The sequence below is a fragment of the Saimiri boliviensis genome, chromosome 4, assembly GCF_048565385.1.
Source record: "Saimiri boliviensis isolate mSaiBol1 chromosome 4, mSaiBol1.pri, whole genome shotgun sequence".
In the NCBI taxonomy this organism is placed as follows: Eukaryota; Metazoa; Chordata; class Mammalia; order Primates; family Cebidae; genus Saimiri; species Saimiri boliviensis.
The window spans coordinates 15,323,738-15,338,974 of NC_133452.1; the positions used below are offsets into that span (position 1 = coordinate 15,323,738).

At 37.0% G+C, this 15,237-nt stretch overlaps 1 protein-coding gene and 1 pseudogene across 8 annotated transcripts in view; one reads left to right on the top strand and one right to left on the bottom strand.

The window, feature by feature from the left end:
• The window catches only part of SCAF8 (SR-related CTD associated factor 8), a 233,620-nt gene that overhangs the window by 130,865 nt on the left and 87,518 nt on the right, over nt 1-15,237 (bottom strand). For all 8 annotated transcript variants that reach the window (XR_012517150.1, XM_010344280.3, XM_074397229.1 and 5 more), the window contains 5 exons: nt 13,162-13,318; nt 10,164-10,297; nt 8,206-8,350; nt 4,975-5,043; nt 757-975 (listed from right to left, as the gene is read on the bottom strand). Coding sequence is in view for 7 of the 8 variants with exons in the window: in XM_010344280.3 (XP_010342582.2) it covers nt 757-975; nt 4,975-5,043; nt 8,206-8,350; nt 10,164-10,297; nt 13,162-13,318 (724 nt within the window). In the remaining variant the exon portion in view is untranslated. The remainder of the gene's footprint in view (nt 1-756; nt 976-4,974; nt 5,044-8,205; nt 8,351-10,163; nt 10,298-13,161; nt 13,319-15,237) is intronic.
• On the top strand, nt 7,366-7,466 carry LOC120363423 (U6 spliceosomal RNA; annotated as a pseudogene).

Genomic DNA, 15,237 nt, shown 5'->3' on the forward strand with positions numbered 1-15,237 from the left:
AGAGAAATAATTGAAAATAACAGTAAAAAATTTCCAGTAATTTTAGCTTAATCAGCTACTTGTGTCCCACAATAATCAAGGTACACTAGCTACTATATGAAATCTTTTAACTTAAACAAAAATGTCAGGTTATACTAATTTTCCACCTTTAATAAAAGCCTTTCTAAACCATAATTTTTTTTTTTTAAAGAAAAGAATAGGAGTGGAAGTTTATTTAAAAGGCTTTAGAACAGGAAAGGAAAGTACGCTTGGAAGAGACCCAAGTAGGCATCAAGGTCAAGTGCCTCTAAACCATAATTCTTAATGGACCAACAGTGGGGCCACAGAAAAAAGACTTACTGCTTTCAAACACCATATTTATCTTCTAGATCTAGCTGGATAATACCTATTAGAAGTAAGTTCCTGGCAGAAGTTATTCCCACCCAATACTTGCTCATTTTTATCTTCCTGTAAGTGTACAGATTTTGTGCAATATTATTTTGACACCTATTTAGTCCCAATAGGACCAAAAAAAAAAAAGGGGTGGTGGTGTGAGGGTCTTTATGGAAAGGTACTGAAATCTAGATCATCCTGAACAGAATGCCATTTTTTAAAATAGAAATTTTAGGACATAGTGATCGCTTTCAAAAAAAGTGCAACATTTCAACATTTGTAGATTGTAGTGGTTACAAATGCATGCCATCTCAGAATTAAACACCAAACAGACAGGGAACCTAGCTTAGACTTAACTTTTTTAATTTTACTATTATTATTTACCTGATCTGGTGTTTTCACCAGAAGAAATCTGGTGGTCTATAAGATGAGGTACTTTTTCTTCAGGCTCTGCTTGTTTAGTTGGAGCACTAAAAACATTTCCAGCTGGCAGAGCAGAAGTAGCAAGATTGCTGGCAACAGAACCGCCTGGCATAACGAGGCTACCAAATCCAACATCTTTCACAGTTTCCGGGGTTATGGATAATGACGGCTGTACTAAAGCTGTTTAAAGAGGAGAAAAATATATTTCAGATTTAATTAGTCAATTGATGTGTTAAGTTTTAAACGTATTTAATTTGATGGCACCTCTGTATTACTAAGCACATTATATAATAACAAATGCTCAAATGACAAATGAGGCATCATGAAACTTTTATCCCAAAATAGGGAAAGCTAACAATTTTCAGAAATATTTCACCAAAAATGTCAAGACCAGCACTCAAAAAGTAAATTCCAGTAACAAAAAAATAAGTAATATTCCAAGAATGTCAGATAAGTGAATATCTAAACATACAGAAATGACTAGTGCAGACTGAAATGTATGAGTATGAAAATCTGCCCAATCCCCCTGCAATTACAATGTACTAGGGTCCAAACATTCATTTACCGTTACCTTTTGTCAAATGAAGTTAGAAACTCAACAGATGAGTGTGGACTACAAATATGAAGCCATAAACTTTCCATCTTAAAGAATGGGTAGAAAAATCCCTAAGTGCATATACGTCACACACAACCAGAGGAATACAAAATAATTACACAATTAAAACTTTCAGTCCAATTTATGTCACTTAGAATACCGTAAAATCATACTTGCAGACCTTAGGAAATGTTTTATCTTCATAAGTAACTCTAGATTACCTGAACAAATGGTTAGCAAACAACAGTCACAAAAATAAAACCACCTTTGGTTATGTGTAAGAATTAAATGAGACAGCAAAAGCAACTTGGATAGCACCTGGCACACAACTATTTCTCTTTTTCCATTAATTTACTGCAGATTTTCCAAAATTAGTGAACTAAGAAAAAATTGGGAGGTGGGCTCTGGGGTAAGCCTCTGTGAATAGTGAATTCAGAAATGACTTCTGAACACCTGTCTAATTATCAGAAAGAATAAACAATTCTTCCTAATGAACCAGTGAAAACAAAAAGAAAGACTTTTAAACCTATCTGTTTTTTGAGATGGCGTCTCGCTCTATCGCCCAGGCTGGAGTGCAGTGGCGTGATCTCGGCTCACTGCAATCTCTTCCTCCTGGGTTCAAGTGATTCTCCTGCCTCAGCCTCCTGAGTAGCTGGGATTACAGGCGCACGCCACCGCGACTGGCTAATTTTTGTATCTTTAGTAGAGATGGGGTTTCACCATGTTGGCCAGGCTCATCTCAAACACCTGACCTCAAGTGATCTGCCCACCTTGGCCTCCCAAAGTACTGACATGACAGGTATGAGCCACCATACCCAGCCAAATTTTAAAGCTATGTAAACACTGAAAGGCACTAAGAGTTTAAGAATACAAGGAAAATGAAGCAGTTACTCAAAATTTTAAATCTCTATAATCATATACATTCTTCAAGTCTAATTTTTGAGGTAGGCTTGCCTGAATTACTCAAGGTTTTTTCAGAAGCCTGGAGATTTACTATAAAGAGTAGAGAATGAAAAAATTATTAAAAGGGAATATTTAACATTTCTATAATGTGCAATGATAGGAAAAAGAAAATGAACAAATGTCTATATTTACGGTTGAATTGCATTACTTTTGAAATGTCTACTCTAGTAAAGAAAACAGATATCAAAACCAAGTAGGCTAGCGTATATATTCCATAAAAATGTAAAAAAAAAAAAAAAATCACATATGAAACTGGTACAACAACTACAAAGAAAAAATTTATAGCTGGGATTACAGGCGCACGCCACCGCAACTGGCTAATTTTTGTATCTTTAGTAGAGATGGAGTTTCACCATGTTGGCCAGGTACATGAAAGACAGTAATTTGATTATACATTTTTTATTAAACTTTTAGGTTCAGGGGTACATATGCAGGTTTATTAAACTTTTAGGTTCAGGGGTACATATGAGTTTATATAGGTAAACTCATGTTTGTTATATAGGTTACTCACGTAACAAACACATATTTATAGATACCTGCACATGTACCCCTAAGTTATGAGTATACATACACCTTTAGGATAAAAAAAGTGGTAGAGAAATCTTATCGTTTCATCGGGTAGCCTTGCTGGCAGTAACACTACTTGCAAACTACTATGTGAATCTGTATGTCTGTATTGTATGATAACGACAGGCAATCATGTTACTGTTTTCAGTATATGAGAACAGAGGCAAAGATAAAAATCAAAGTAGCCAATTTTTAAAATAATAGTGCATATTCATTTTTTTTCTGTTCAAAATGCACATTTTCTAGTTTTGTCCACTAAAAATTCCTAGATTCAATGAAAACCAAGGGCAAAATGAGAATCTAAAACCCAGACTGAATTCCCTAGATACCAAACCCCAATTGGAAAAATGGCTGATTCTCACACTGGAGGGAGGAAAACACACAATTAGTCTGGGATATACTGGGCCAGAAAGCTAAGCAGCTCTCAAAACTAATGTAATCATCTCAAAATGACAGGGAGGCAACACAGGTCTTCCCAATGTCCAAAGATGAAACAATTTGCATTTAAAAAAAAACAACACCAATACAACTGACTAGAAGTAAAAATTCATTAATCCATAAATAATTAAAAAAAAAAAACTGAAGGAGAAAAAAGAAGGGCAGGGGGACAAGGGAGGACAAGGTGAGAAAAAATAAGACAAATCTTTCTTCGGTCACTGGATATCACTGGAAATACCTATAGAACTCATGACCCTGAGAAATGGCAATTAAAGAAAAAAGAGCATCCACCCTGACTTTCCTGTACAAACCATACTTCAAGGTAACTAAGTTCCATTACCTGATTAAGGAAAACATTTTCTTCATTTAAGCTAAGAAACATGTAAGGGGCCGGGCACGGTGGCTCAAGCCTGTAATCCCAGCACTTTGGGAGGCCGAGGCGGGTGGATCACGAGGTCGAGAGATCGAGACCATCCTGGTCAACATGGTGAAACCCCGTCTCTACTAAAAATACAAAAAATTAGCTGGGCGTGGTGGCACGTGCCTGTAATCCCAGCTACTCAGGAGGCTGAGGCAGGAGAATTGCCTGAACCCAGGAGGTGGAGGTTGCGGTGAGCCGAGATCGCGCCATTGCACTCCAGCCTGGGTAGCAAGAGTGAAACTCCGTCTCAAAAAAAAAAAAAAAAAAAGAAGAAACATGTAAGGAATTATACATCTAGAGAGATTACCACTCTGCAACAAATAAAAAGTAGATCGAAGAAACAATGATGAATGGATAAAAGGAAATGTTTTTAATGACCAGTTTCCACCGTTCCACTGAACGTTCTGATCAATCTTAACGTCATTAAAAGGGAACAAGACATCAAGAGTGAACCGAAATGTAAACTACGGACGTTGTGTGACAATTATTTGTCAGTGTAGGCTGACTAATTGTAATATACATACCAGTCTGGTGGAGGATGTCGACAGTGAGAGCCTGTGCATGTATGGTGGGTGGGGGCTTAAAGGAATCCTCTGTACTTGGCTCCATTTTGCTGAGAACCTAGAAAACTGCTCTAAAAAATAGTTTTACACTCCCCCCCAAAAAAGTGTGGGGCAGGAGGACAAAAAGGCACTGCATGACTTCTGATGTGATATATAATACTAAGCCTACCGAAATCTAAGCAAACCTTTGGTGCTAACTTCCATTTTACAGGAAATGCAAAGACAATAATTTCAGTACCACTAAGAAGCAAAAAACCAAATCCATTATTTAAGCTCTTATATAAAGAATTGAACGGTTTCTTCAACAAATCATAAAGCATTAAGAAAAGGAATGTAGGACTGGGGCAGGACTGCACTACATTAAGACATACACGTAGCAAAACCAAAAACACACAAATAGGATGAGAGCACCATCTTTGGATTTTGATTAAAATAAAACCAATCATAAGACATTTTAAGACAATCAAGCAAATTTAAATAAGAACTGTATTTTAGAAATTAACATGTGTTTGTCTTAAAACTTTCATAACAAAAAAAATTAATGGTAATTCACAAGAATGAGAACTGACACAAACTAACACTAAAACTAACACTACCATGAATAAAGAAAACTCTTAAAGTGGAAAACTTACATGTTGGTACTACTGGTGGAATCGTAGGGGGTGGCACAACAGGTGGGGGAACTGGAGGCGGCATAAAACCTACATGAAAAAAAAAACCCAAAAATAAAATAGCACAAGAAAAATTACTTATTTTAAATCAAAGATTCCAATAGCTACAAATGAAACTCCATATTCTTAAAATGGACTACAACCTCCTATTTGTATATGTATTTACTATTTTAAAAATGGCTTTTATATACAAAACCTTATTTGATCCCTAATAAGCTTGGTAAAGCAAAGAGATCCTGATTTATGAGAATATTCTATTTATTTACTTATTCAAGTCCTGTAGCATGCTCTATGGTGCTACATAATCAAAGATTAATAGGAGCCAGGTAAACTGTCTATCAACAGTGATGACATAGGGAGAGTTAAACATTCTATTTCAAGCTACGGATCACGCTATATGCAATAATGTCATCTGTCAAATATGCTACTTTATTTGATACATGTGTATCATTTACTCATTAGATCAAAATATTTCTGTTAACTGTGGATAACACTATGTTTTAAGCATTGAAGTAAATCTTCAATTTAATATCGGCTTTTTATTGATTTCAATTAAGTAATTAATTTTAGATAACGAGTCTATGTTTCTCAGGCTGGTCTCAAACCCCTGAGCTCAAACAATCCTGCTACTTTAGCCTCCCTAGTAGCTGGGATCAGAGGAACATACCATGACGCTCAGCTTCTTAATTATTTTAAATATCAAATCATAAATTTGCTTCTTTGCATTTTGTGAAACATAAAGCTACCATTACAATCAACTAGAAAATAATGGCTAAAAGAATTTTAAACTGTAAAATCTACTTTGATATTCAATGTTTGTTCCTCCTCTCACAATCCTGATTGTAACTTAAGTTTTGTGGTAAATTATATGATATACATATTTAATTTTTAATTTTATTTTTAATAAAATCTACCTTTTTAAGTAAGTGGCTAAAAATAAGGAAAGAAGAAGACATGATTTTTCAACAAATTAATAAGGAAAAATGACTATAAAGCCTATGTGGTATGATTTTTGAAATAATCACTTAAAAATATCTTCTGAAATAATTTTTAATTTTGAAATTACAAATAAAAAGAATTTTTCATAAACTTTTCAGTATTTAAAATAAAGTTATTGGCTGGGCGCAGTGGCGCATGCCTGTAATCCCAGCACTTTGGGAGGCCGAGGCGGGCGGATCACAAGGTCAAGAGATCAAGACCATCCTAGCCAACATGGTGAAACCCCATCTCTACTAAAAATACAAAAAAATTAGCTAGGCGTGGTGGCGCCCACCTGCAGTCCCAGCTACTTGGGAGGCTGAGGCAGGAGAATGGCTCGAACCTGGGAAGCAGAGGTTGCAGTGAGCTGAGATCATGCCACTGCACTCTAGCCTGGTGACAGAGTGAGACTCTGTCTCAAAATAAAATAAAGTTATTAAAATCTGTATCAATTTCCGATTACACATTAAACTGTAACTTAATATAATTGCTTATATGACCTATAAATTACAACCATTATTAGACAACAAATTTATTTTTTAGTCTTGCTAAAAACTCTACCCAACATCTAAGAACTTTAGTTACAAAAGTCAACGTACTATATTTCTTTTCTAATATGCAAATAATTCATGAATTGAAATATATTTTAATTTTGAAAAATAATATAGATAATTGTTTTGACCCAATAAACTTGATCAAAAACTTCTTGAATTAGAGTTTCTAGGTAAAAACTATAGATTACTTAAAAACACATATCTCATCAACTAAACATATATAATTGCTTATATAGTTTAAGATGGAGCTTTTAGGCCGGTGTGGTGACTCATGCCTGTAATCCGAGTACTGTGGGAGGTTGAGGTGGAAGGATCTCTTGCGTCCAGGAGTTCACAAGAATCTCTCCATCATCATTCTAACCTAACCTCCCACAGTCTAATAATAAAAGTTGTTTTTTTTGTTTGTTTGTTTTTTGGGAGACAGGGTCTCACTCTGTCACTCAGGCTGGAGTGCAGCGGTACGAACAGAGTTCACTGTAGCCTCCAACTCCTGGGCTCAAGCAGTTCTCCCACCTAAGCCTCCTGAGTAGCTGGAACTACGGGTATGTTCCACCACACTTGTCTACTTTCTTATTTTTTGTAGAGACAGGATGTCACTGTGTTGCCTAGGCTGCTCTCACACTACTGGATGCAAGCGATCCTCCCACTTTTAACCTCCCAAAGTGCTGGGATTACAGGTGTAAGCCACCATACCCGGCCTAAAAGCTCTATCTTAAACTATATATTTAGTTGATTAGATGTGTTTAAGTAATCTACAGTTTTTACCTAGAAACTAAAATTCAAGAAACTTTTTTTAATCAATAATTTATTAGGTCAGTGCTTGATTTGGCAGCAAATATATTAAAACTGGAATGATACAGAGAAGATTAGCATGGCTCTTGTGCAAGAATAACACAAATTTATAAAGTGTTCCATATTTAAAGAATAAAAATAATTTATTAGGTCAAAACGAAGTATTTCAAAATCAATTACCCTTTTAAATATAATTTCTAATGTTAAAATGGAGCCTACGGATTCTTAAGAGGGACACTGCAAATTTTCTGAAGAAATGCTGATATTAGAGAACTTTCATATAAAAACTGAAACAAAAATTTTAAATTATTTTAAAAGTAATAATTATTTTTATTTCCTTTTTTCTTTTGAGACAAAATCTTGCTCTGTCACCCAAGCTGGAGCACAGTAGTGTGATCTTGGCTTACTCCAACCTCTACCTACCATGTTCAAACCATTCTCCTGCCTCAGCCTCCCGAGCAGCTGGAATTACAGATATGTGTCACCATGCCTGTCTAATTTTTGTATTTTTTAAGTAGAGGTGGGATTTCACCATGTTGGCCAGGCTGGTCTCGAATTCCTGACCTCAAGTGATCTGCCCACCTTGGTCTCCAAAGTGCTAGGATTACAGATGTGAGCCACTGTGCCCAGCCATGATTTTCAATTATTCTAAAAAAATTCCATTTTTCTCTGTCAGTGCTTCTCCTGGCATATCCTGAGAACAAGTTAGAAAAGAAAACTCTCTGGCCCTACCACAGACCTAGTAAATCAAAAACAGTGGAGGATGGGCCCAGCAATCTGTGCTTTAACAAGTCTATGCACGCTAAGGTCTCTAAACCTGGAAGAAGAACTTAAATTGAGTTTAAATACTAAAACAGAAATTCCTTACCAGGTGGTGGTTGTGAAGGGTTAAAACTTGCTCGTAAAAAAGGAGGTGGAGGGATTGGACTGAATCCAGGAGGAGGAACTGGCATCGACACAGGAAATGCTGGTGGGACTAAACTAACTGCAGGCACAGCTGGCGCCACTGGAATCTTTTGTGGATAGACAAAAAAGTTCACTCATCAGTTTATTCACCTGCATCTTGGAACAACTGAAGGCAAATTATTCTATTTCTTTCAAGAAGGTAATAAAGACCATTAAAAAGGGTTTTATCCCCACTTTTAGTGTACTTGCAAGTGAACCTACTTAGGGTAAAAACAAGGCAATGTTATTCAACAGATAGTTTTTACGTGGAGATTGTGAATTTTATCTTACATTCAAGTGATGTAAAGTAATGTTCACCTAGTTCAATACTCAATATTATGCTCCATTTTAAACTGCCATCTCCCCCTCAGCTTAGTAATACCTACCTATGTTATGCAACCTAACCATCTTTAGGAAGCATGTCACTGACAGCTTTAGAATGATTTAAATTTCTCATGAATTTATTTTCTTATCCCAGCATAAGTATCTTTTACTCATTCTAGGTACAAAAAGTCGCAAATATGCATCTGTACCACAGCTTTATCTCTCTTCTAAACTTCACATTATGTCAGGTGTCTATTCAACATCTCAATTGTGTTGACTAAAAGATACTTCTACTTAACACATATGAAACAACTGATTTCCAGTTGTCCTTCCCAAAGAACTCTTCCCACAGTCTTTCCCATTCTCAGATAATGGTAACTCTATCTTTCCAATTTCTTGGATTAAAAACCTTGCCTCTGCTTTTGCTCATAACCCCAAATCCAATCATGCCTTAAAAAAAAAAAAAAAGTCCTGTTGGTTACACCTTCAAAATGCACCTAGTATCTGACCATTTCTTATTATTTCCACTGCTAGAAGACTATTCTGAGCCACCACCAGCTCTCATCTGGATTGCTACAATTGTCTTTTAGCTGGTCTCCCTGCTCAACGCTCTCTACAGCCTATTCTCAAAACAGTAGCCAGTAGTACTATCCTTCAAAACTGTAAGCCAGATCAAGTCACTCCTCTGCTCAAAATCCTCCAATGGCCTCTCATCTCTCTTTTGTCACATGTAAAGGACGTATCATCCTCATCTCATTCCAAGTGAAAGGCAAAGTACTTAGGGAGGTTTATCTTTAACTAACTTGCCTTTCACTGGCTTTATTCTAGCCCACTTTTCACTCCTAGAACATGGGACCACATTCCTGGCATTGGACCTCTGCAATGGTAGCTGCCTCTGAATACAATGTTTTTTCATCAGATAGCCACATGATTAATTCCCTTAGTGGCTTTAAGTCATTGCTCAAATTTCTCATTCTCAATTAGGTCTATCCTCACCATGCTATTTAAAATAGATTAGCCTTACACAACCTTTTTCCTTCCATAGGAACTCATAATCATATTTATTTTACATTTTCTGTCACCACTATTGAGAATAAAAGCTCTTAAAAGGACAGAGATTTGTGGGGATTTTTCACTGATGCCTAGAAGGGTGTCACAGAGCCAATATTCAATAAATATTTGTTCAATAAACATTTTTAAATATGAATAACATCATTTCTAAAAATAATTTTTCAAAAAGTATTTGATTAAACTCATTAAAATAACATAGTTCTATCAATTTGATTTCTCAGAAAAACATGAATCTAAAAAAAAAATCCTGTGAGTTCTCAGAAACAATTATTTCCATATTTACCTTTATTTTAATGTTTAGCACAATGATACCACAGCATTAGCAGACTTTTTTTAAAAAGAGATTTAAAAGAAATATTCTTTTCCCTAACACTACTCATATTTATTCTGATATGGCCTTTTTCGTCCATATTATAAAGTAAATACATGAGTAAAAACAGAAATGTATAACACCACGTAAGGAAAAAAACCCACTTCAACACTAACCTGCAACATAGCAACAGGAGGAGGGAAAACCTCTGCCTGGGTTGTAACCACTGTCTCCTTTTCAACTGGAGTTGGGCTCTGAGTTGTCTGGACCGTCTCTTTAACAGGTTCTGAGCTTTTCACAGTTTCCCACTCTAAACAAAATATTTAAAATTGATTTCCTTTGGATAGGTTTAACTTTTAATTTTCTTCTTTGTATTCATTTATTTCACATCTAAGTCCTTCATCTACCTTGGCACATCTTTAAGATATACCCACAACAGTAGGTACGTACCACTCTAAATTTTTGCCTGGACTAATCTGATTAAGATATTATGGAGTTCAAAAAAGCTTGACACATGAGACACAAATGAAAGGCTGAAATATTTCATCTAAAGAAAAGACTTAGAGGGGATATGATAGACTTGTATCTCAATGGCTGGCTGATATAAGAGAAACTAACCTTAATCAATTTTTTTATCACAAAATAGAACACAAGAAGACCAACTAGTAGAGTATTAATCCAGTACAATAAAATCCTTCTGAAAATACAGCTACCCAAAAAGAGAACAAAAAAGCTCTAATGGTTCCTCTCCCATGCTTCTCCATCTCATTCAAAGATCAAGTAAGACAAGTAAGATTTACATGACCTTGTCCCTCTGTACCTGTCTGCCTTGTCTCCCACTACTCATTCCTCACTCACTCTGCTCAATCTATACTGGTCTCCATATTTTTTAATACAGACATGGGACTTGCTGCGTGCCTTACCCCTTCAAATATCACTTTCTCCATTAGACCTTCTACAACCACATAAAAACTGCAGTACCCCCACACCTACACTGCCCATATACCTTCCCTGATTTTTCTTCTTAGAACTTATTGACATCAAAATACTATATAATTTATCTATTTTATTATCTGTTTTCGTCACAGATAATACATGTGTGAAACATTGGCTAGTAAACTTTATAGCATTTGAGGCTTTACGAGCCATGTGTTCTCTGCTGCAAGTGTTCAACTGTTATTCCAAAAAAAAAAAAAAAAAAAAAGTAATATAAATTAATAGGTAAGTGAGCATGGCTGTGTTTCAATAAAACTTTATTTACAGAACAGGCTACCAACAGGATTTGGACTATGGGTAACAGATTGCTAACCCCTGTGGTACACTCCACAAGAAGAATTTTTGTGTATTTGTCTCACTGCTATAATTCCAGTTCCTAAAGCTAGGCCTGACACACAGTAGAAACTAAAATATTTACTAAGTGAATATCCTGGAGAAAACAGCCACTGGCAGAGGATGGGGTGGGGAGTAGGCATGACAGGAAAAGAACAACAGAAAAATAATGTTCAAAAATTTTACATTGGTCTGAGAAACAAATACTCTGAAAAGTAGCTAATTCTGGTAAAAGAGCTGAAGTGTGAAGAAAAAAGGTGTGTTTATATATTTCGGTTCTTTTTCAAATGTTGTCTTTAAGATTCCTTATTGGTGGGCTGGGCGTGGTGGCTCAAGCCTGTAATTCCAGCACTTTGGGAGGCCGAGGCGGGTGGATCACAAGGTCAAGAGATTGAGACCATCCTGGTCAACATGGTGAAACCCCGTCTCCACCAAAAATACAAAAAATTAAGCCAGGCGCGGTGGCTCAAGCCTGTAATCCCAGCACTTTGGGAGGCTGAGGCGGGTGGATCACGAGGTCAAGAGATCGAGACCATCCTGGTCAACTTGGTGAAACCCCGTCTCTACTAAAAATACAAAAAATTAGCTGGAAATGGTGGCGTGTGCCTGTAGTCCCAGCTACTCAGGAGGCTGAGGCAGGAGAACTGTCTGAACCCAGAAGGCGGCGGAGGTTGTAGTGAGCCGAGATCGCGCCATTGCACTCCAGCCTGGGTAACAAGAGCGAAACTCCGTCTCAAAAAAAAAAAAAAAAAAAAAAAAAGGTAATAAAATTAGCTGGGCATGGTGGTGTGTGCCTGTAATCCCAGCCACTCAGGAGGCTGAGGCAGGAGAATTGCCTGAACCCAGGAGGCAGAGGTTGCAGTGAGCCGAGATCGTGCCATTGCACTCCATCCTGGGTAACAAGAGTGAAACTCTGTCTCCAAAAAAAAAAAAAGGATTCCTTATTGGTTATAACTGTAAATCATTTTGTCAATTTTTTTTTATTTTTTTCTTTTTTTTGAGACAGAGTCTCGCTCTGTGACCCAGGTGTAGTGCAATGGGGCAATCTTGTCTCACTGCAACCTCCACTTCCCAAGTTCAAGTGATTCTCCTGCCTCAGCCTCCCGAGTAGCTGGGATTACAGGCATATGCCACCATGCCCTGCTAATTTTTGTATTTTTAGTAGAGACAGGGTTTTACCATGTAGGTCAGCCTGGTCTTGAACACCTGTTCTTGTAATTTGCCTGCTTTGGCCTCCCAAAGTTCTGGGATTACAGGCCTGAGCCAACGCGCCCGGCCTTTCATTTTGTCAATTTTTAACTGGCCTGTTTTAAAATAAAAGGATAATTTGGCAGGAGGGAGGGGGGAAGCAGACTGGATGATCATTTGGTATTGTAAAAGGCATCCCAGAAAGTATGTAACACTGTATGAATCTGAATTAGAGCTCCCTAAACTAAGATTCTATTCCTGCTGTTTTCAACATGGATACTACTCAAAATAATCTGCGAAGTGTTTCAAAGAAGCTTCCCAAGTTCCCACTTAAACTGAAGCAAGTAGAAATAATTACTTTGGAAAAATTCCTCCTACATGTAACTCTCAGAATCAACATTTGAAAAAACAGTATTTAAAAATGCTACATTTATAGACTTCTATACATTTACAGACTACTATACTTTCTAATCTATACTTCAACACCTATAAAATAGGTCCCATTAAGCCTGTACACTAGGGCATAGTAATGTATCTTTTCTCTTTTTTGGGAGATGAATCAGGATACACAGTTCACGTTATCATCCCAAATTCATTTCAGCTACAACCTTCTGAGCATACTTTTTTTTAACAATAAAAAGACTTTAGAGTTCTTACCAGTATTTACAGTCTCCTGATCAATCATGCCTCCTTCTGCAAAACCTTCCAAGTCATCCACTTTAACTTTTTCCCATGGTATATACGTAACTCCAAGATCCACATCCCAGAATTGTTTGTATTCTGTTTTTACACCTTTGTTTAAAGCCCATGCGATCTATTATAAATGGGAAGAGGGAAAAAAGAAACTTATATACACATACTACAGAAACAAGGACGAAAGTTTAAAATTTTATTTAAACAATGTAAATATAAGTAAAATTCGTTTTAGAAAACAATTGGAAAGGCAAAGCTGGCAAACTAACAGTAGCCAAAAATATTTTTCCAGTTCTTTTGCTTTGTCTGAGACAGGGTCTCACTCAGTCACCCAGGCTGAAGTGCAGTAGCACGATCATCATTCACTGTGGTCTTGACCTCCTGGGCTCAAGCGATATTCCTGCCTTAGCCCTGCAGTAGCTGGGACTGTAGGCAGGTGACACCACAACCAGCTAATTTTTGTATTTTTTAGTAGAGATGTGATTTCATCATATTGACCAGGCTGTCACAAACTCCTGGATTCAAGCGATCCACCACCTCAGCCTCCAAAAGTTCTAGGGAAATGTGAGCCACTGTGCCTGGCCAGTTTTGTTTTATAAAATAAAACTTACATGAGATCTAGTATTTATAATAAAGGATTTCCACTTCTTACTGTAACTCTAATAGAGCAATGCATTTCCAGAGAAAATCCAAATCTACTTTTCACCACAAAATTGTCCACCTACATCAGTAGTGATTAGAATAGCATTTTTCTTCATTTGCTGAGACAGGGTCTCACTCTGTTACCCAGTCCATAGTGCAGTGGTACTATCATGGTTCACTACAGTCTTGACTTCATGGGTTCAAAAGATCCTCACACCTCAGCCTCCCAAGCAGCTGGGACCAGAGGTGCATGCCATCACACTCAGCTTTTTTTTTTTTTTGAGACAGAATCTCACTCTGTTGCCCAGCCTGGAGTTCAGAGGTATGATTTCAGCTCACTGCCACCTCTGCCTCCTGGGTACAAGAGATTCTCCTGCCTCAGCCTCCCAAGTAGCTGAGACTACAGGTGCCCACCACCAGGTCCAGCTAATTTTTGTATTTTTAGTAGAGACAGGGTTTCACCATATTGGCCAGGCTGGTCTCGAACTCCTGACCTTGTGATCCACCTGCCTCGGCCTCCCAAAGTGCTGGGATTACAGGTGTCAGCCACCGCACCCAGCCACACTCAGCTAATTTTTAAATTGTTTTGTAGAGATGAGGTCTCACCATGTGGTCCAGGCTGCTCTTAAATTCCTGGGCTCAAGTGATCCTCCCATCTTGGCCTCCCAAAGTGTTGGGACTACAGGTGTGAGCTGCCACACCTGGCCTGTTATTTTAAAGAAAATCTTTTATTCCAGAGGAGAGTAGGAGTACTTTAGTTTACACAAGAAACTGCCATGCAATGACAAAAGATGAGCATATATTAACTTCAATGAACATAGGTATTTGAAAGTTTTTTAGTCAGTTGCAGAACTGATGAGATAAACTTCAAATAAAAAAGTGAAATTGTGAATTAATCATAGAAAGTAATAGAAAAATACTCGAAAAATTCTCAGTGCAAAGACTACAAAGAAAATAAAAATATTCTGCTACATAATCTCTTCACAAGGGCCTGGTTTATATTTTAAAAAAGATGTCAAGAATCAATAATATAATTAGAAGATATAATTAAGGAGTATTGAAAGAAAAAGTGAATGGAAGACAACATTATAAAATGAACATGTTCTACTCACAGAGTGGTGCCCTAGTTGACTCAGAAAGCTGTGGAAGTGTAATTTCAACTAATTGACCTACGTTCTAGTTATCAGACTTACTTTTACCTACATCAAATTCTGAAACTCAATGAACTCACATAGTAAGTTTCTGATGAGGTTTGCCTATAATATTAAAAGAGAATATAATGCAGGGACATTCTAATAATCCAATAAAAGAGCTTGTGACCCTTCTGTGAAAAACTCAGACTTCAATATAACAGACATTAAAAATACTGACCCCATCCCAAGCTCCACTCCACTCTCA